This window comes from Entelurus aequoreus, linkage group LG16 (assembly GCF_033978785.1).
Source record: "Entelurus aequoreus isolate RoL-2023_Sb linkage group LG16, RoL_Eaeq_v1.1, whole genome shotgun sequence".
Lineage (NCBI taxonomy): Eukaryota > Metazoa > Chordata > Actinopteri > Syngnathiformes > Syngnathidae > Entelurus > Entelurus aequoreus.
This window is the reverse complement of record NC_084746.1, coordinates 21180773-21204167: the sequence shown is the minus strand read 5'-3', so window position 1 is coordinate 21204167 and position 23395 is coordinate 21180773. Positions and strand designations below refer to the sequence as shown.

At 44.0% G+C, this 23395-nt stretch overlaps 1 protein-coding gene across 7 annotated transcripts in view; it reads left to right on the top strand.

Moving 5' to 3' along the window:
- The window catches only part of wwp2 (WW domain containing E3 ubiquitin protein ligase 2), a 125434-nt gene that overhangs the window by 37335 nt on the left and 64704 nt on the right, over window positions 1-23395 (top strand). For 6 of the 7 annotated variants that reach the window (XM_062022342.1, XM_062022346.1, XM_062022347.1 and 3 more), the window contains 2 exons: window positions 4644-4722; window positions 8646-8812. In XM_062022342.1, the coding sequence (XP_061878326.1) occupies window positions 4644-4722; window positions 8646-8812 (246 nt within the window). The remainder of the gene's footprint in view (window positions 1-4643; window positions 4723-8645; window positions 8813-23395) is intronic. The other variant, XM_062022343.1, reaches the window with a different exon arrangement.

Below are 23395 nucleotides of genomic sequence, written 5' to 3'. Positions count from 1 at the left end.
CGCAGTGGAGAAGGAGAGACACAGTCAGAGATACACTCTAAGGCGCAGATGATTTTTAACAAGCATTAGCACACTCAGGGATTCAAAACACACACATACAAGAGCTTCTGTTTGCCATAACTCACTCAGACACACAACACACAGACACCCAAACTCTTGCGCGGCCCAAATCACTCTGCCGCTCTCGCAGATGTCACACACAACAGCACCACCCCTTAAAGACATACACACACACACGCACACGCACACACACACATATACTGTATCACAGACATTACACTATTTACTTGTACCGTTTGCAGTTGTTATGACCTTTCTCGACCACCTTAGGTATTCGCCATTTTTGTTTTGATGACACCACAGATGGTTAAAAGACCTAACGTTCAATGTTTTTATTTGTAAAAGTGCTAAACTTCATATAAAGTCTGCTGTTCTTAAATCCAATGTTTTCCTTCTTCTAGTATCGATAAAATCGATCGATTCCCTTTTTAAATGATCTTTGATCAAAACCTATTTTCTGGAAGGCAAACTTGCCTTCTTGTACTAGAGTGTGTCACACTTTTCGTGTCTTCTTTCGTAAAATCTTGCGCTCTTTTGCCTTCTTGATTACCTTTCGAAGAACACTAAAAAACATTTATCCTTATCGTGATTTAAACAGTTCCAACAATCTAAAACAACGCGAGCATCGGGCATTTTTCTTCGATAAAAGCAAAATGCCGCCGAGAACGCTATGACAACAGACGCTCGGTGGCCCACAACTTCAAGCCTCACATATTTTAATGAGCTGGACATGATGTCAGGTGAATACAACCTATAGCTGCTCAGTACAACGAGGCTGATGAACATGAATAATTGCATTAGAAGAATAGAATATACTCTGCGGTGTTAAGTTTGAGACTAAATATACACCAGTCCTTTTAACAATGCATTATGCAATCTTCAATTGCATGTAATAAATGTTTACCTAAATTTGTAATAATGCCACATTTGGTAATAATCTATTGCATTTTGTTAAAAGATTCCTGAATGCTTCATATAATAACATATTTCATGTACACCAAAAGTTACAAAACTATGCGGGTGATTCACTTTTTTTTAATAAAATGTAAAATGTTGGTGCATTATGTAATAAGCAATATAATTTGTTGTTGAAATAGAAAAACTACAACAACATTGTTTTGTGATAATTTGTTGTTAAAAAAACATGAGACTTTATGTATGTTGCTTTAGAGAGCTTCTCAAAACCAGCTGAACCCTTCCTTTTGTGGCTTGATAAGGTTATATCTTGTTATACACATGCACATGTGGAGACATTTACCTGTGTTCACATTAGACAACAGGTCATACTTGTACTATAAAGACACAGGAATAGTTGAACTAAGTGAGCATTGAGCAAGTTATGACACAATGGTTTATTTTTATGTTCATTGGATCTCCACACAAGAAGCTCTTTCATAGCTTTAAAACAGCTGCCAGTGTCTGCAAGCACTTAATAGTGTGTGTGTGTGTGCGCGTGCGTGTGTGCGTGCACTGTGAGGTGACACACTACCACATGCAGGCTGAATATGTCCTATCACAGTCAGTCTTGCTTCTTATTCTAAAATTGTGTAATTGACATTTATGGTTTGTCATGAGTACCCCAAGGGAAAGGCTTGTAGTTTGTCACCTCTGGGACAGTGTGAGCAATAGGGATGTAACGGTAACAAATTTCACGGTACGATATTATCACAGTATTAAGGCCAACGTACAATATTATTGTGGTATATGTAGCCCCCCGAAAAAAGGCTTAAAAATGTTATAGTGTGTAAAATGAAGTGGCAGGAATGTTTAGGATAAACACACTTACCGTAATTGAACACAAATATAATGCTAAAATGTTTAGTCATATTTATTACTACAAACATGTGCAAAGAATTGTGCAGGGACATCCACTGTTTCAAGCAAATATAAAAAAACAACAACTTACAGTTGGGTCTTTAAAGGGACAATGTAAACATCCAGTGTAAAACAGTGGTCCCCAACCTCCGGATTGGTACCGGGCCGCACAAGAAATTTACAAAAAAATAAATAATAATTTAATTAAATCAACATAAAAAACACAATATTTACATTATATATCAATATAGATCAATACAGTCTGCAGGGATACAGTCCGTAAGCCCACATAATTGTATTTCTTTATGAACGACTAGAACCCGACAGCTGTCACCCGTGACTGCATATCAAACTGACAATTGCTGAATCATCACATATTTGATTTTGTCCTGTTGTCATATGTAGTCTGACACATTTGTGTACAACATAAACAAGTGGGGAGATGTAGAAGTACCTTTCCTGACAAAGTGTCATTGACCCTGACTTTCTGGTTTTTAATTAAGTTTTGAATTTAAATTAGTATGTTATAGTTGCTTAAGCTAGTTACCTCTCTGTGATCACGGCACCGCTAAAAGTAGTTCCTCGGTATTAGTGCTTCTTATAACAATATTGTTAATACTTAGTTAATATTCAGGCAACAAAATGTACAGTAAATGGAGTATTGTTTGGCGATTTTAGGTTGTTTTTTTTAGAGGGATTTTTGGACGTAATAGATGACTACCATTAGCTTCATTGTTAGCCACCTCGTACTTGCCGTATATTACAAATTAGAAGGCATAAAAAAGAAATACGTGTATTTTTGTCATACATAGGGAATTGATAGGCAATATTTTTAAAAAGTGCAGTTTGCCTCCAAGCTGAATGTAAGCTTGTAGTGTCAAACTTTCATCCTCCACTCCAAATGAGTCCAGGTGAAACAGTGTTGCAATTTATGATGCATGTCGATCAACCACAGAATCTTCTTGAAACGAGTAGCACATGAATATAGCCACTCGGTCCAGTCAAGCAAAGTCAGGAAAGCGTTTGTTCAACTTGTCAGAGTTGACAGTTGTCAATCCGCTGTGTGTAGCGTGCACTGTCAAGTTTCACACACGCCATCCCCTTGTGTCTTCGGCTCTGGTGCCAGCTTCTGTAACTTTGCCAAACCTCAGCACTGCAGCTTTGGACAGATGTTGCATTTTCTCACCTGAACTGAGCTGACTTGCAGCAGCTCTATATCAGGGTCATTGAACATGTTCGTCAGATCTGTCCAGCAGCCAATGAGCGGCATTTAATTGGTTGTATACTGCATGAAAAACTGCTTAAATCTACATTTCACACACTTCTTTGTGTTCTAGATAATCTGTACATTGGATATGCTTTGGTGTAAATCTTGCACAGATTTTGCTCTACGGAACACAGAATAATAATTATGATGAACATCTTGAACCTTTTTTATTTATTTTTTTTGAGATAAAGATTATTTATGTATTTAATATTTGTTTACTTACTATGGTATATTATTTATTTATTATTTACTCACTGTTCTGTTACAGAGAACAAGGAAATGGGATAAAATTGCTATGGTATGAAAAGGGGTAGGATTAAATAAGATCAGCTTCTTCCTACTCCTTTTCGGACGTGCTGTAATGAAACAACTGGAAATATGTGATGCATTACATTGTATCGTATGCATGTTCGAAATAAACTGAAATTGAACTGAACTGAACGGAACTTTCTACATGTGTCAGATGTTTGTTTGTGGAGTCGTTCCCAGATTGTGATTGAAACCCTCAACGCTCCGCCCTCTCCAAAATTTGTATTATCTATCTTTGAAAGTTTACATTGTTAAATATGTAACTTGAAGAAGAACATCTTCACAATTTTTTTTCAGTGAGTTGAAAATAAACTCCACAAAAAGTGTATTGATTCACACGGCCACACCATTAGGTACACCTGCCCCCTCAGATCGATACCGAGAGGCATAAAAAAGGCTGCTTTTAGCAGCATTGTTGTCACTGCATGTTGCATGTTGGTTTTATTATGCACATGCCAATATTATATGAAGATAATAATTTGTATTACCTCCTCTTGTGTTTCCTCAAACCAAGTCGTAATGTCACAATGGTGCCTTTTTTCCCATCGGAGTTGAGCGGCTAATCCAATTTCACTGGAGCCCAACTCTCGTGGACAAATAAACATGGAAGTATTTGTTTTATAGTAATTATTTTTTAGACATTGAGCAGGCGCGAGTGCATGAAAACAAGAAGGAATATACAGAGGGTCCAGTAGTAGGTCAGCAGAGGGGTGGGAGGCTCGGCAACACACTCTGTTTTAGAATGATATCATACGTACATCCAACAATGTGTGACGAAACAAATTGCCCACCATTAAAATAATAAATATTCCAAAATCTCGTGAGTGTGGCATCCAGAACCGCTCACAAGCTGACGGCCAAATGCATGAACCTTATGTTTTGATGCTTAGACATTTTTTTACATGATTATCCAACATTGTAACATCATTTATAAGTCAGAAAAGACGAAATTCATTACAAATCCCCTTTAATCTCTGAACAGAACTTTCAAAATCTTAGTTGGAATTTTCCTCAAGTAAGACATCATATCATTTAATATCAAACTCAAGTTGAAATCTTTTCAAATGGATTTGTGCTGTTTGCTTATGGTAAACTTGCTGGTCAGTATTGCCGACACAGCTTCCCACTGACTGATGTATTGGTCATGTTTATCCATATTTTCTCATCTTAATATGTTTTTTTTTTTTTTCAGAAATATTGCAGTCTGAAAGACCCGGCCTGAGAAGGACACAAAGTGAGGAGACTCCAACTGCTGCTGGATCTCACACCCGGTAAAATATTGATAAACATGTAATGAAAGGGACAAGCAGTAGCAAATGGATGGGTATTTACACACATACTACAATGCTTCGACAAAAAAAGGTCACACGATCTAATACTTTAGCTTCGATTAGGGCACACAATCACGCTGCAGCATCATTTCCACAAACATTTATTTTTGTCCAGAAATCTGCGTTAACTTTTCAAGGTCTTGTATTGATGACGGGAGATTCGGACCACTGCGCAAAGTTTCTGTACTTTTATAATAATGCGTTGGACCGTTCATAATCAATTTCAGTAGTTTCAGAAATCTCATAAAGTGTTTGACCATGTTTGATGCATACCAACAACCTAAAACTATTTTCCATGACCACAAAGTTGCTCAACAAATGACAAGCTACTTAAGCTTAGGCTTAAAGGGGCCGTATCAATAAAAACTCACCGGTTTTTGTGTATTTAGAATTCCTAAAAATGTGAATTCAAGGCATGGAGGCATTGAAGCGATAGCAACTTTGGTGAGATTAATATATCTCTCACAGGTTGAACATTCTACTAAAATGACATTGTATCTTGATATCACTAAATAGTGTTGGAACTAAACATTGTTAGACAACAATGAGGCAACTTAAAAATGTTACTAAACATTGAAAAATGAAATTCACATTTTTAAAACAACTGCAGACATGAATTATAGATGCCAACAAAATATTTTACTTGCATCAGGAGTTCAACTGTACAAAGTAAATATTATATGCAAGACAACACAGAAACACAATCACAGCTCAAACAGCACTCATTAACGTCCATCAAATACCTTACTTCCTGATACACAAATAATGTGTTATCCAGATGTAAAGAAATTATGGACTTCATACTTCTGTACTTCTACTCTTTGTTGAGTGTAGAAAGAAGTGTGATTACCAAATAGTTTAAAAAGTCAACTTTGGTGATGTTGAATCTTTTAAATCTTGAGAAAATTTTTTCTTCTTAAGTGTATGGTCCACTCCATCACACTCACATATATTTTCATGATATCTGGCTTGTATTTTCACTTTTAAACCTTTCATATACTATATATCTGCGCTGCTAGAGGTAAATAAATAGTAACCATAATGGATGTTTGCATCTGGGTCAACAGCGTAGCAGATCAATTAAACAATTCATAACCTTGCCGGTTTATTTTACATTTCATACATCCAGAGTCCCGTGTACCTATTCCATCATAGCTCTTAAATTAAAATCGACTTTCGATTTGTATCGGTTATTTGTCACACCACGAGAAATTAGACATTGCAGACTGCTCAGAAAAATTTAGTTTTATTATCGTGCTGCCATTATTGAAATTGTTGAATATTTGCTGCAGTAGGAAGTCATGGCTGGTTATTAGGGCAAATTCCACTAAGCCACTACCACTCAAGGCTTTGACTCATCTACGTTTTCTTGTACAAAATCCAAAACCAGTGAAGTTGGCAGGTTGTGTAAATCGTAAATAAAAACAGAATATAATGATTTGCAAATCGTTTTCAACCTACCGTATATTCAATTGAATACACTGCAAAGATAAGATACTAAACGTTCGAACTAATAAACTTTGTTATTTTTTGAAAATATTGGCTAATTTGGAATTTTATGCCTGCAACCTGTTTAAAAAAAGCTGGCACACGTGGAAAAATAGACTGAGAAAGTTGAGGTATGCTTATCAAACACTTATTTGGAACATCTCCCAGGTGAACAGGCTACTTGGGAACAGGTGGGTGCCATGATTGGGTATAAAAGCAGCTTCCATGAAATGCTCAGTCATTCACAAACAAGGATGGGGTGAGGGTCACCACTTTGTGAACAAATGCGTGAGCAAATTGTCGAACAGTTTAAGAACAACATTTCTCAACGAACTATCGCAAGGAATTTAGGGATTTCACCATCTACAGTCCGTAATATCATCAAAAGGTTCAGAGAATCTGGAGAAATCACTGCATTTAAGCGGCAACTTTGATCCCTCAGCCGGTACTGCATCAAAAAGCGACATCAGTGTGTAAAGGATATCACCACATGGGCTCAGGAACACTTCAGAAAACCACTGTCAGTAACTACAGTCCGTCGCTACATCTGTAAGTGCAAGTTAAAACTCTATTTTGCAAAGCCATTTATCAACAACACCCAGAAAATGCCGCTGGCTTCGCTGGGCCCCAGCTCAAAGTGGAAAAGTGTTCTGTGGTCTGACAAGTCCACATTTCAAATTGTTTTTGGAAACTGTGGACGTCGTTTCCTGTGGACCAAAGAGGAAAAGAACCATCTGTTTATAGGCGCAAAGTTCAAATGCCAGCACCTGTGATGGTATGGGGGTGTATTAGTGCCCAAGGCATGGGTAACTTACACATCTGTGAAGGCAGAAAGGTACATACAGGTTTCAGGGCAACATACAATATATTGCCAAAAGTATTTGGCCACCTGCCCTGACTCACATATGAACTTGAAGTGCCATTCCATGGAATTGTCCAAAATGTTTTGGTATCCTGGAGCATTCAAAGTTCCTTTAACTGGAACTAAGGGGCCCAATTACTGAAAAACAACCCCACACCATAACTCCTCCTCCACCAAATTTCACACTCGGCACAATGCAGTCCGAAATGTAGCGTTATCCTGGCAACCTCCAAACCCAGACTCATCCATCAGATTGCCAGATGGAAAAGCGTGATTCATCAGTCCAGAGAAGGCGTCTCTACTGCTCTAGAGTCCAGTGGCGACGTGCTTTACACTACTGCATCCCACGCTTTGCATTGGACTTGGTGATGTATGGCTTAGATGCAGCTGCTCGGCCATGGAAACCCATTCCATGAAGCTCTCTGTGTACTGTACTGGAAGGTCACATGAAATTTGGAGCTCTGTAGCCACTGACTGTGCAGAAAGTCTTTACACTATGCGCTTCAGCATCCGCTGACCCCTCTGTGAGTTTACGTGGCCTACCACTTGGTGACTGACTTGCTGTTGTTCCCAAACTCTTCAATTTTCTAATAATAAAGTAGACTTTGGAATATTTAGGAGCGAGGAAATTTCACGACTGGATTTGTTCCACAGGTGGCATCCTATGACAGTTCCACGCTGGAAATCACTGAGAGCGGCCCATTCTTTCACAAATGTTTGTAGAAACAGTCTCCATGCCTAAGTGCTTGATTTTATACACCAAGCCAAGTGATTAGGACACCTGATTCTCATCATTTGGATGGGTGGCCAAATACTTTTGGCAATATAGTGTATGTTGCCATCCAAGCAAAGTCTTTTTCATGGAAGACCCTGCTTATTTCAGCAAGACAATACCAAGCCACATTCTGCATGTGTTACAACAGCGTGGCTTCATAGTAAAAGAGTGCGGGTACTAGACTGGCCTGCCTGTAGTCCAGACCTGTCTCCCATTGAAAATGTGTGGCGCATTATGAAGCGTAAAATACCACAACGGAGACCCCGGACTGTTGAACAACTTAAGCTGTACAATAAGCAAGAATGGGAAATAATTCCACCTGAAAAGCTTCAAAAATTGGTCTCCTCAGTTCCCAAACGTTTACTGAGTGTTGTTAAAAGGAAAGGCCATGTATACAGTGGTAAAAATGCCCAAGTGCCAACTTTTTTGCAATGTGTTGCTGCCATTAAATTTTAAGTTAATGATTATTTGCAAAAAAAAATAGTTTCTCAGTTCGAACCTTAGGTGTCTTTGCAGTATATTCAACTGAATATAAGTTGAAAAGGATTTGCAAATCATTGTATTCTGTTTTTACTTACGAATTACACAATGTGCCAACTTCACTGGTTTTGGGTTTTGTACAAAAAAATACAGTTTTGAAAACCTCACTCAGAATTTGGGTTTGGTTTTAACATTATTTTGGTCTACAGAATATTTCCACGCATGCGATACATTAATTACTTTTTGTCTATGTCTCAGCAGAAGTAACGGGTACCCAGTGAGTGGTTCTCAGGGCAGTTCCCCACAGTGCTCCAGAGGGGTGTCTTTAACTACTGATGAAGTGAATCAGGAGCAGGTTTCTGACCCAGGCTCCTCTGATCGTCATCGGTCATTCACAAGTTTTGGCAGCTCTGGAAACAGTACAGGTATATAATACATTAGATATAATTTAGTGATTGTAAAACAAATGGCATATCCAGTTATTGCTTACAGTATGTTTACAATCCCACTGGGCATAGTTTTGAGGCTGTGGGCTTATTCTGACTTAGTATCATATTTGTAGCTGCAGCAATGAACTTGAATGTATCAGCACCAACTTCAAGCTTTCAGAATTTACTGTGGTTTTTAATCACATGGATGTTGAACAATACCACACCAAGCTTAATAGTTTAAACATAACCGACTTGTATATTGCATCCAGCGACCTTTTAATGTCAATGAAGTCATCTATGACCAAGTACAACGTTCCAGATCTGCAGTATCCATATATATAACCAGCATTACCGTTCTGTCGTCATACAATCTTAAGTGGATCAGATATTGCCTCCTTTCTCCCAATAAATACACTAATGTGCAGCATCATGTCATTTTTAACAACAGCCCTGGAAAGTCATAGCACATTGGTCCAAAAATAAACAATATTTTACAAAAAAATTGCCTGAAACCATAATAACAGATAATGTAATACAGGATATATAGAACAGAAACCTGATGTTTCTTGAAGTGTTCACTTCAAAAAACGGAATCCGTTGTTCGAGGGCTCCAAGCGCTCAGTTTTTTGCCCGTTTCGAGCATGTTCTATGGCTGTAATCCACTTGTGTAATCTTTCAGAATCTTTTGGTAATGCTGTAAAATGCTCGCCCTTTCCCATCTTCTTGTTCTTTTTCTTACATCCTGGCGCACCATATCTGTCGACCATAGTCTGATCAAGTGAGAAGACAGAGACACAGAGATACTAATCAATCAAATGGACCAAGCATCCACTTTTCTGTTTGGTTCAAAGAAGGAATAGCCATGTGTAACAATAACTCAAGTCTTTTATGATCCATGGCGCAACTCTTTTATTTCTTCTTCCTTCTTAGCACTAAGCCTTGTGTGATGATAATATCTCATTGTCTTCCATTTACAAAAAAAATACATCTTTAGATGACTGTTGACCTATGTTCTCAACAAAAACAGTTTGTTTTAACCAGTGTTGGTAAAATTACTTTAAAAAAGTAATTAAATATAGTTAATCGTTATTTTACCAAAGAAGTAATTGAATTACCAACGAAATGATACTTTAATAAATGTAATTAATTACTAGGGAAAGTAATTAATGCGTTACTTAAAAAAATAATATCTGGCATATGAAGTTGAGAGATCTTTCATGGGAGCTGCGTGTGTCTGCGTGCATGCGTTTAAAAGGCGGTGCTTGTTGCCAAGTGACATATAATGTCAGCGAGAGTGCACTCAGCAGCATCATAGCTCAGCTGTGTTTACTAGCTTAGCAGCGTCAGTTTGCCGGCAGTGACAGCAGCGCTGTTGAATCGTCTCGCTGTATTGTGTTAGCGCTAAGGATGGGAAGCGAAAACCAATATAGCAATTACTTGGAATCGCTTGCCAATTTTTCAAACAATTCCCTTACCGATGCCAGTGGAAGGGAATGACGTCATGCAACATGCGTAGTGACGTCAGACAGCAAAATCACAGCGCCCGGAAGGAACAAATGCAATAAAGTATAGCTATATTTCACAGGGAAAGATTGCAACAGCGCTACTTGTGATAATTGCAAGATTGGTCATTCTTCAAAAGGAGGACGTACAAGCAATATGCTGAAACATTTGAACACATAGCATGCAAGAACTATGAATGAATGTCATGTTTTTTAACCGCGTCGATCTCATCCTACCGGCAGTAACGCTAGCACGTCATCTACCGTAAATACAGGACTGTCTCAGAAAATTAGGATATTGTGATAAAGTCCTTTATTTTCTGTAATGCAACTAAAAACATGAAAATGTCATACATTCTGGATTCATTACACATCAACTGAAATATTGCAAGCCTTTTGTCGTTTTAATATTGCTGATTATGGCATACAGCTTAAGAAAACTCAAATATCCTATCTCAAAATATTAGAATATCATGAAAAAATATACTAGCAGGTAGGGCGGTGAATCTTTGTGTGTCCCACGATTCAATTCAATATCGATTCTTGGGGTCACGATTCGATTCAAAATCGATTTTTTTTTTCAATTCACCACGATTCTCGATTCAAAAACGATTTTTTCCAGATTCAAAACGATTCTCGATTCATTCAATACATAGGATTTCAGCAGGATCTGCCCCAGTCTGCTGACATGCAAGCAGAGTAGTAGATTTTTGTAAAAAGCTTTTATAATTGTAAAGGACAATGTTTTATCAACTGATTGCAATAATGTAAATTTGTTTTAACTATTAAATGAACGAAAAATATGACTTATTTTATCTTTGTGAACATATTGGACACAGTTTGTTGTCAAGCTTATGAGATGCGATGCAAGTGTAAGCCACTGTGACACTATTGTTCATTTATTTTTATTTTTATAAATGTCTAATGATAATGTCAATGAGGGATTTTTAATCACTGCTATGTTGAAATTGTAACTAATATTGATACTGTTGTTGATAATATTCATTTTTGTTTCACTACTTTTGGTTTGTTCTGTGTCGTGTTTGTGTCTCCTCTCAATTGCTCTGTTTATTGCAGTTCTGAGTGTTCCTGGGTCGGGTTTGGTTTTGAAATTAGATTGCATTGTTATGGTATTGCTGTGTATTGTTTTGTTGGATTGATTAATTTAAAAAAAACCAAAAAAAAACAACGATTTTTAAAAAATGAGAATCGATTCTGAATCGCACAACGTGAGAATCGCGATTCGAATTCGAATCGATTTTTTCCCCACACCTCTACTAGCAGGCTATTTAACTAATCACTTGAATTGTCTAATTAACGCGAAACACCTGCAAGGTATGTGGGCTTGTATTAGGCCTCAGGGAGTTGAACGCCCCTGCCTTACATAGTTCCGGGTCACCCTTGGGCAAGGTGTAGCACCCGAATGCCCCCCCCCCCCATCAGGGTTACGATACCCCCCATGAAACAAAATAAAAGAGGATGCGTTACCCGGCCCGGAGGAAGCCGGGTAACGCATCCTCCGGGCCTAGCTCCTCCGGAGCTAGGCCCGGAGGTAGGGCTCGTCAGCGAGCGCCTGGTGGCCGGGCTAGCCACGGAGCTCGGCCGGGCAAAGCCCGAAGAAGCTACGTGGACACACCATCTTCTCCGCCACGTGGGCCCACCACCCGCGGTCGGAACCAGTGGGGTCGGGTGCGCTGCCAAGTGGATGGCAGTGAAAGTGGAGGCTCTAGACGGACCAATTCGGGGCAGCAGAGGCTGACTTTCGGGACGTGGAACGTCTCTACGCTGGTGGGGATGGAGCCTGAGCTGGTGCGAGAGGTGGAGCGCTACCGGTTGGATCTGGTGGGGCTTACCTCTACGCATAGCAAGGGCTCTGAAACCACACTCCTGGACAAGGGATGGACCTTGTTCACTTCTGGAGTTGCTCAGGGTGTGGGGATACTCACGAGTCCCCGGCTGAGTGCCTGTACGTTGGAGTTCACCCCGGTGGACAAGAGGGTCGCCTCCCTTCGCCTTAGGGTTGGAGGGGGGAAAACTCTGACTGTTGTTTGTGCGTACGCACCAAACAAGAGTTCAGAGTATTCGGCCTTCTTGGATACCTTGCATGGGGTCCTGTATGGGGCGCCAGCAGGGGATTCCATAGTCTTGCTGGGGGACTTCAACGCGCATGTGGGCAATGACAGTGATACTTGGACTGGCGTGATTGGGAGGACCGGTCTCCCTGATCTGAACCTGAGTGGTGGATTGTTATTGGACTTCTGTGCTAGTCACGGACTTGCGATAACAAACACCATGTTCAAGCATAAGGATGCTCATAGGTGTACCTGGTACCAGAGCACCCTAGGCCAAAGATCAATGATCGATTTTGTAATCGTATCAGCTGATCAGAGGCCGTTTGTTTTGGACACTCGGGTAAAGAGAGGGGCGGAACTGTCAACTGATCACCATCTGGTGGTGAGTTGGGTTAGATGGCGGGGGAGACCTCTGGACAGACCTGGCAAACCCAAACGTGTAGTGCGGGTGAACTGGGAACGTTTGGAGGAGTCCTCTGTCCGGAAGGACTTCAACTCCCACCTCCGGCGGGACTTCTCTGCCATCCCTGTGGAGGTTGGGGACATTGAACAGGAATGGGCAATGTTCAAAGCCTCTATTGCTAAAGCTGCAGCTGCGAGCTGTGGCCAGAAGGTCTTAGGTGCCTCAAGGGGCGGTAACCCTCGAACAGGGAAGCCGTCCGACTGAAGAAGGAGTCCTACCGGGGTATGTTATCCCAGGGGACTTCGGAGGCAGTTGCAAGGTACCGACGGGCCCGAAGGGCAGCGGCCGTGGCTGTGGACGAGGCTAAGCAGAGGGTGTGGGAGCAGTTCGGGGAATCCATGGAGAAGGACTATCGGGCGGCACCAAAGCTGTTCTGGAAGACTATACGGCACCTCAGGAGGGGGAAGCAGGGAACCATCCAAGCTGTGTACGGCAAGGATGGGACTTTGCTGACTTCAAGTGAGGAAGTCGTAGGGCGTTGGAAAGAGCACTTTGAGGAACTCCTGAACCCAAATACATCAGATACACCCTCCCTGATAGGAGCAGGGCCTGAGGATGATGGGGGATCGACGTCGATCTCTCGGAGTGAAGTCACTGAGGTAGTTAAACAACTCCACAGTGGCAAAGCTCCGGGGGTTGACGAGATCCGTCCAGAAATGCTGAAGGCTCTGGGTGTTGATGGGCTGTCTTGGTTGATACGCCTTTTCAACATTGCGTGGAAGTCTGGGATAGTGCCGAGGGAGTGGCAGACTGGGGTGGTGGTTCCCCTTTTCAAAAAGGGGGACCAGAGGGTGTGTGCTAATTACAGGGGCATCACACTACTCAGCCTCCCTGGGAAAGTTTACGCCAAGGTACTGGAAAGGAGGGTCCGGCCAATGGTCGAACCTCAGATTCAAGAGGAGCAATGTGGATTCCGTCCTGGTCGTGGAACAACTGACCAACTCTTTACTCTTGCGGGAGTCCTGGAGAAGGCCTGGGAGTATGCCTATCCAGTCTACATGTGCTTTGTGGATTTGGAGAAGGCGTATGACCGGGTCCCCCGGGAGATCTTGTGGGAGGTGCTGAGGGAGTACGGAGTGAGGGGAACCCTGCTGAGGGCCATCCAATCTCTGTACAACCAAAGCGAGAGTTGTGTCCGGGTGCTTGGATGTAAGTCGGATCCGTTTCCAGTGGGGGTTGGTCTCCGCCAGGGCTGCGCTCTGTCACCTATCCTGTTTGTGATTTTCATGGACAGGATTTCTAGGCGGAGTCGTGGCCATGGCGGAGAGGGTATACGTCTCGGGGGGCTAAGGGTTGCATCACTGCTGTTTGCAGATGATGTGGTCCTGATGGCACCTTCGGTTCGTGACCTTCAGCTCTCACTGGATCGGTTCGCAGCCGAGTGTTCAGCGGCTGGAATGAGGATCAGCATCTCCAAATCTGAGGCCATGGTTCTCAGCAGGAAACCGATGGTTTGTACAGTCCGGGTAGGGGACGAGACTCTGTCCCAGGTGGAGGAGTTTAAGTATCTCGGGGTCTTGTTCACGAGTGAGGGAAAGATGGAGAAGGAAATCAGCCGGAGAATCGGAGCAGCTGGGGCAGTATTGCAGTCTCTCTGCCGCACTGTTGTGACGAAACGAGAGCTGAGCCAGAAGGCAAAGCTCTCGGTCTACCGAGCTATCTACATTCCTACTCTCACCTATGGTCATGAAGTGTGGGTAATGACCGAAAGAATAAGATCGCGGATACAAGCGGCCGAAATGAGTTTCCTCAGAAGGGTGGCTGGCATCTCCCTTAGAGATAGGGTGAGAAGTGCAGTCACCCGAGAGAGACTCGGAGTAGAGCCGCTGCTCCTTCGCTTGGAAAGGAGCCAGCTTAGGTGGTTTGGGCATCTCGTGCGGATGCCTCACGAGCGTCCCCCTAGGGAGGTCCTCGTTACACGTCCCACTGGGAGGAGACCCCGCGGCAGGCCAAGGACCAGATGGGGGGATTATATCTCCTCTCTGGCCTGGGAACACTTCGGGATTCCCCAGGAGGAAGTCGCAAATGTTGCTCTGGAGAGGGAAGTCTGGGGGTCTCTGCTGGAGCTGTTGTCCCTGCGACCCGATTCCGGATAAGCGGTTGAAGATGGATGGATGAATGGACCTGCAAGGGTTTCCCTGAGCCTTTTAAAAACACCAGCTTGGTTCAGTAAACTAAATCACAAGTATGGGGAAGCCTGCTGACCTGACTGCTGTCCAGAGGACCATCATTGACACCCTCCATCAGGAGGGTAAGACACAAAAATACATTTCTAAAAGAGCAGGCTGTTCACAGAGTGCAGTTTCAAAGCACATTCACAAAAAGTCTGTTGGAAGGAGGAAATGTGGCAGGAAACACTGCACAACCAAGAGAGAGGACCACAGCCTTAAGAGCATTGTGAAGAATAGCCGCTTCCAGAATTTGGGGGAGCTTCAAAGACAGTTGCTAGAGTCCAGGTATCAAAAGCCACTGTTCAAAGACGTGTCCGGGAAATGGGCTACAATAGCCCTATTCCCATGGTCAAGCCACTCCTGAACTCAAGGCAACGGAAGAAGCGTCTGACTTGAGCTATGGAAAAGAAGCACTGGACAGTTGCAGAGTGGTCCAGAGTCCTGTTTTCAGACGAAAGCAAGTTTTGTATTTAATTTGGAAGTCAAGGCGCTAGAGTCTGGAGGAAGGCTGGAGAGGAGCAACATCCAAGTTGCTTGAAATCCAGTATGAAGTTCCCACAGTCAGCAATAGTTTGGGGAGCCATGTCAGCTGCTGGTGTTGGTCCACTGTGTTTCATCAAGTCCAGAGTCAATGCAGCTGTGTACCAAGAGATTTTAGAGCACTACATGCCTCCATCTGTTGAAAAGCTCTATGGAGATGATGATTTCATTTTCCAGCATGGTCTGGCACCTGCCCACAGTGCCAAAACCACCAGTAACTGGTGTACTGACCATGGCATTACTGTCCTCGATTGGCCTGCCAACTCCCCTGACCTGAATCCCATAGAGAATGTGTGGGGTATTGTGAAGAAGAAGCTGAAAGACACCAGACCCAATAATGCAATTGAGCTAAAGGCCTCTATTGAAGCATCCTGGGCATCCTTAACACCTCAGCAATGCCACAGGCTGATCGCCTCCATGCCAAGCCGCATTGATGCAGTAATCCGTGCAAAAGGATTCTCAACCAAGTACTGGGTGCATTAATTGACATTTTCAAATGTTTGATTTTGTTTTGCTGTTATAAATCTTTTTTTTTTTTACTTGGTCTGAGGAAATATTCAAATTTTTTTAGATAAGATTTTTGAGTTTTCTTAAGCTGTATGCCATAATCAGCAATATTAAAATAATAAAAGGCTTGCCATATTTCAGTTGATGTGTAATGAATCCAGAATGTATGACATGTTCATGTTTTTAGTTGCATTACAGAAAATAAAGGACTTTATCACAATATTCTAATTTTCTGAGAAAGTCCTGTACAATAGGTACGAACTCACCGCCTATCATGTTAGTGCTATTATTTGCTAAATTGAAATGAATGACTTTTCATTTAGATGCGCAAGACGAGAGACAGATTCTGACTGGCTACGAGGGGAGCAGTAAGTACTAGCTCCGGTTTGTGTCTGCCGACCAACGCTATAGCGTCTCCTTTCACCGTGGCAGGGAAGATTATATGCAGAACAGACAAGCAGTGGCTTAAGTTTGTGGTCAAAAGCTTGCACACATTTGCCACAGTGCTCCTGATTTTCAAGAGGTGAATGTTCAATTGTAGTTCGAGCAAATGTGCATGTTTTCCTGCAACTACAATTTCACTTACCGTAGTCATTTCCATTATACAGGTATAACTCATAAAATTACAATAAAGTGTAAAAAGTCCATTCATGTCTGCAATTCAACTTCATGTGTAAAACTAAAGTGTGATACTAACACATGCAAAGAGAGAAATGTCAAGCTTTTTTAAATTTAAATTTTGATGATCATAGCTTACAGTTTTTAAAGACCCCACATTTTCTGAGATTTTCAATTCAAGGTTTGTAAACCATAATCATCCAAATTATATCAAAAGATGGCATGAAATATGAGTTGCATGTTATGTATATGATCATTTCACCTTGTTAATCTAAACAAACCATTCTATTATTTTGAGTTTCACCTGTATATTTTCTAAGGAGATTACAAAAGATTCTTAAATGTTTTTAAAAATGTTAATGTAAATATTACATTCTTGGGTAATTTCCACATGTTTTATTTTGTGATATTCTACCAAGGAATATTTATTTTTTATTTATTTTAATAAGTTACTTTTTGTCTATGCAATGTGCCTCCTAAGACCTGACTTTTGACCTTGTAAGGTCATGTTAGCTCTAATAAAAACAACATAGATGCTAATCCACCTTTTTGGTGTCTTTTTTTCCTCAAATAAGAATAGATAAGAGATAAGGAACTGTATCGTTGAGCAGAATCGAAAGTGGAATCGGAAACGTAAAATCTTACACATTCCCATCCCTAGTGGGTGCTAGTTAATAAAGATAGAGATTGGATGTGAGAGATTGTGTCACAGTCTCTGTTTGTCTCTGTGTTTGTCTTTGGGAGAGTGGGCGTGTTTTGGGCGTAGGCGTGGCTCCAGCTCTCAGCCTGGCACAGCTGATCCCAGCAACCTAATCACTCACCTGCCTGCCATCAACTCATCACCTGCAGCCTTCAAATGTTTGGACTTCACTCGGCGCGATCGCCAGATCGTTCACCTTTCTACATGTGTTCCCTACCTGCCGTGTGTGCCTGCTAGCCTCAGCCTGCTAGCCACAGCCTGCTAGCCTCAGCCTGCTAGCCACAGCCTGCTAGCCACAGCCTGCTAGCCTCAGCCTGCTTGCCACAGCCTGCTAGCCTCAGTGTGCTCTCCTGGACTGCCAAGCCAAGGACTACGAGCTCCCTCCTTTCCTCTGGTTTTATTAATTATAACCCTTAAACTTTAACTCTGCTTGTCTTTTCTGCATTTGGGTCCACCAGTTTTACCAACCGTGACAGAACGATCTGGCCCTTTTCAATGGACCCAGCAGATTTTGACCGTGTGAGAGAGGCCCTTGCCAATCAAGGACAGCGTTTGGGAAACCATGACTAACTACTGCAGAAACTTATTGACCAGATGTCACGCGTTTCCACCCAGCTCACCACTCTCATCAATCAACAAGCTCAACCACAACCTGAACTACCTGCACCCCCTGCTGTGTCTGTTGCAGAGCCACACATCCCCCCGCCTGATAAGTACTCTGGCAATCCTAGCACTTGTCGTGAATTTTTAACTCAGATCCAGCTTGCTTTTGATGCTCAGCCCTCTCGCTTTGGCCGTGAGGCAGCCAAAATCGCGTACGTGGCCAACCTGCTACAGGGGCCCCCTTTGAGCTATTTCAATGCCCTTCGTGAGCAAGGATCCCCTGCAGTCCAGTCCTTTGCTGCTCTATCTGCATAACTGAAGCGGGTCTACGACCACCCCATACGAGGGCAGCAAGCAGGTCAGCAGTTGTTGCGACTTCGTCAAGGGAATAGCTCAGTAAGAGAATTTGCCTGTGAATTCCGGTCCCTAGCGGTGGAGTCTGGCTGGAATGACAAGGCCCTTCTCACTGCTTTCCAGAATGGGCTTAGTCGGGTCATTGGAAGGGAGATTGCTCTGAGGAATAAGCAACTGTCCCTAGACGAAGCTATTACTGCAGCTATCAACATCTCTGACCAGATGGCCCAGTGGCAAGCTGACCCCGTTCCCTGCAGGTCATCGGAACCCCCCAGCTTTAGACCCAGGCCGGCCGAGCCCAACTTGCCAATGTGCACAGCCTCAACCTCCAGTTCCCCTGTTGAGGAGCCCATGCAGGTGGGCCGGGCTCACCTTACACCTGAAGAGCGCCTCCGCAGAAGGAGGGCAGGGGTGTGTCTCTATTGTGGTCAACCTGGCCATTTCCTTGCCACTTGTTCTATGCGACCCAAAAGAGTAGGCTCACCAGTAACAGTGGGGGTTCTGGTGAGCCAAGCTGTCCCCTCCCCTAAGTCCCTATGCCGAATGCAGTTTTCTGCTACTCTCCGTTGGCAATCCCAGTCCTTGTCTCTCCTTGCTCTGGTGGACTCGGGGGCGGATGAGAACTTTTTGGACGCCGACGTTGCTTCCCAAGTGGGCATTACCATTGAGCCACTTCCCTCACCCTTGCAAGCCAATTCCCTGACTGGTCGACTCCTTGCCCGTGTCACTCACCGATCCGAACCTGTGCACCTCCTTGTCTCCGGTAATCATCTTGAACAAATCCAATTCCACATAATCTCTGCAGCCAAAGTGGTGAGCTGGAGCTCCTACTGTCTCTCCACCTGCCTGCGGTCTGCCCGCTCCCCTGCTGAGGACACAGTCTCTCCAGTTGTCGCAGAGCCCCCAGATTTGTCCAATGTCCCCTCTGTCTACCATGACTTAGAAGAGGCCTTCAGCAAGCAACACGCACTGTCCCTCCCTCCGCACCGCCCTTATGACTGTGCCATTGACCTGCTTTCAGGAGCTCCCATGCCTTCCAGTCGGTTATACAACCTGTCCCGCCCTGAGAGAGAGGCGATGGAAAAGTACATCCATGACTCATTGGCTGCAGGCATTATTCGACCCTCATCTTCCCCACTCGGTGCAGGTTTTTTCTTCGTGGGAAAGAAAGATGGCACTCTACGTCCCTGTATAGATTTTCGAGGGTTGAATAATATCACCATTAAAAACAAATACCCACTGCCTTTGCTGGCATCTGCCTTTGAACCCCTCCAAGGAGCGACTGTGTTTTCCAAGTTAGACCTTCGCAATGCCTACAATTTGATTCGAATCCGAGCTGGTGATGAATGGAAAACAGCCTTTAAGACTCCCCTTGGTCATTTTGAATACTTGGTTATGCCTTTTGGCTTGACTAATGCCCCATCAGTTTTTCAAGCTCTGGTGAACGATGTCCTTCGAGACCTGATTAACCGCTCCGTCTTTGTGTACCTGGATGATATCCTGATTTTCTCCCGCAACTCGGAGGAACATGTGGTTCATGTCAGACAAGTGCTCCAGCGCCTTCTTGAGAACAAGCTCTACATTAAAGCAGAAAAATGTGAGTTTCATGTTCAGTCCACGAGGTTCCTCGGGTTCATCGTTGAGAGTGGTCAAGTGAAGGCAGACCCCGAAAAGGTGCGAGCTGTGGTAGACTGGCCTCAACCAACCTCAGTTAAACGTCTCCAGGGCTTTCTTGGCTTTGCAAACTTTTATCGCCGGTTCATCCGGAACTACAGTCAAGTGGTCGCACCCCTCACAAGACTCGCATCTCCGTCGGTCCCATTCACTTGGACAGCAGAGGCTGACGCGGCTTTCAAGGAGCTTAAGAGACATTTTACCACAGCCCCTGTCCTGATTCATCCTGACTCCTCACGCCAGTTCATCTTGGAAGTCGATGCCTCAGAGTCTGGAGTGGGGGCTGTACTATCCCAGCGTTCTGCCAAGGACCAGAAGCTCCATCCTTGCGCGTTCTTCTCATATCGGCTAGAACCTGCTTAGCGCAATTATGATGTAGGTAACAGGGAGCTGCTGGCTGTCAAACTCGCTCTGGAAGAATGGAGGCACTGGCTTGAGGGAGCAGAACACCCATTCATCATCTGGACAGACCATAAAAACCTGACCTACATTCAGTCTGCCAAGCATCTCAATTCCCGTCAGGCCCGGTGAGCTTTGTTTTTTGGTTGATTCCGCTTCACACTGACCTACCGTCCGGGATCCCGCAACGTCAAGCTGGATGCCATGTCACGTCAGTTCACTTCGGAGGGTCCCACCAGTCCTGAGCCTATCCTTCCGGCGTCTTGTGTGGTGGCCGCAGTGACTTGGGAGATTGAGTCGGTGGTCCGAAGGGCTCGGCAAGACCAACCAGACCCAGGTAATGGTCCTGATAACCGCCTCTTTGTGCCTGACGCTGTACGTTCACAGGTTCTTCTGTGGCCACACACTTCCCTGTTTGCCTGCCACCCAGGAGTTGGCCGCACCATGACTCTCCTCAAGCGACACTTTTGGTGGCCTACCATGAATGCTGATACCCGTGCCTTCGTGTCTGCCTGTACTGTGTGTGCCCGTGGAAAATCCTCCAATCGACCACCTGCTGGCCTACTCCATCCCTTGCCAGTCCCAAGCCGCCCCTGGTCTCATATTTCACTGGACTTTGTCACTGGCCTCCCCGCCTTCTCAGGGAAATTCTGTTATCCTCACTATAGTGGACAGATTTTCCAAATCAGTGCATTTCATGGCTCTACCCAAACTCCCCACGTCCCTGGAAACAGCCAACCTCATGGTCCAGCATGTGTTCTGTCTTCATGGAATTCCTTCAGATGTGGTCTCGAATAGAGGGCCTCAGTTTATTTCGGAGGTTTGGAAGGCTTTCTGTAGGGCCATTGGAGCCACTGCGAGTCTGACTTCGGGTTATCACCCTCAGTCAAATGGGCAAACGGAACGGGCAAATCAAGACCTAGAAGCGGCCCTCCGATGTGTCGTTGCTAAGAACCCCTCCTCCTGGAGCACCCACCTGGTATGGGTTGAGTATGCCCACAACTCATGTGCGGCCACGGGAGTGTCACCAATTGAGGTATCTTTAGGTTACCTACCTCCGTTGTTTCCTGCTGAGGAGGATAACATCTCCGTACCTTCAGTCCAGGCTCAGATGCGGCGTTACCGCAAGGTGTGGAAAGATGCTCGTGCTGCCCTCCTCAGCTCTGTGGACCGAAATCGTCGGTATGCTGACCAACACCGAAGTCCGGCACCTGTATACCAGCCAGGTCAGCAGGTGTGGCTTTCCTCTAGAGACCTTCCCTTGAAGGTGGACTCAAAGAAACTTGCACCCCGGTATGTTGGCCCTTATGAAATCATTTCCATCATCAATCCAACGGTAGTTAAGCTCAAAGTACCTTCTGGAGGGTCTATCCCACCTTCCATGTCTCCCAAATGAAGCCTGTTTCGACCAGCTCACTGTTTCCCCCTGATACGCCCCCCCCCCCATCCCCCCGTGTCATCGTCGATGACACGGGGGGATGGGGGGGATACACACGCTACACAGAGACTGTGTAGCGTGGCTACACAGTCCGGCGGCTTCTGGATGTGCGCCGTCGGGGTAGAGGTCTGCAGTACCTGGTGGACTGGGAGGGGTATGGACCTGAGGAGCGTTGCTGGGTGCCGCGCAGCTTCATCCTGGACCCTTCCCTCATCTTGGCCTTTCACCGCAGTCACCCGGGCAAGCCTGGGTGATCGCCTTGAGGGGGGGGGGGGGCACTGTCACAGTCTCTGTCTGTGTCTGTTTGTCTCTGTGTTTGTCTTTGGGAGAGTGGGCGTGTTTTGGGCGTAGGCGTGGCTCCAGCTCTCAGCCTGGCACAGCTGATCCCAGCAACCTAATCACTCACCTGCCTGCCATCAACTCATCACCTGCAGCCTTCAAATGTTTGGACTTCACTCGGCGCGATCGCCAGATCGTTCACATTTCTACATGTGTTCCCTACCTGCCGTGTGTGCCTGCTCAGCCTGCTAGGCTCAGCCTGCTAGGCTCAGCCTGCTAGCCTCAGCCTGCTAGCCACAGCCTGCTAGCCACAGCCTGCTAGCCACAGCCTGCTAGCCTCAGCCTGCTTGCCACACCCTGCTCTCCTGGACTGCCAAGCCAAGGACTACGAGCTCCCTCCTTTCCCTCTGGTTTTATTAATTATAACCCTTGAACTTTAATTCTGCTTGTCTTTTCTGCATTTGGGTCCACCAGTTTTACCAACCGTGACAGATTGAGATTGTAATTTTTGATTCCATAATTAAAAGGTTTGAGTCTTCTCTATATCCAACATTATTTAATATTCTAACATGTTTTGTAACACAGTAAGTGAATGAATTGTACTTTTGTAGTTATTTTCCCATATTTCTACACAATAATGCAGATACGGTAACAAGAGCAAGCAGTTGAGAATATGTAGTGATTTTTGGTCCACTATATACAGTAGTAATCTACTTTTGACATATTTCTTGCCACCCTTCTGTTCTGTGTATATTTTATGACATTTTTTTTTTCATTTGATCATTTATTATTACACCTCAAAATTTAGTTTCTTTCCATCTATTTGTATATGTGGTTGACTTTCTTTTCTGTTGTTACCAAATAGCATTATTTCATTGACATGTTTTTGTCAAACTATCTCAATAATTTAATTTCTTCTTCTATTATTATTATTTGTATTTGCGTCTATCTGTTCTCTCCTGAACAAAATGCAGTTGTGTTGTCATAAAATAAGACCTTAGTAACCTTACAGATGTTGTTTATTTTGAACAGTTTTGGTCCCAGTATTAACCCTTGGAGTTTGCTACAAGATATATTTATTGTTGTCGATGTGTGTTCGCTAGTGGTGTAACGGTACGTGTATTTGTATTGAACCGTTTCGGTACGGTGGTTTCGGTTCGGTTCGGAGGTGTACCGAACGAGTTTCCACACGAACATATTAAGTAGCCGCCTCCGCTTCCTTCTGCCTCTGTCTCTGTCAGTCCTCTACACAGCACC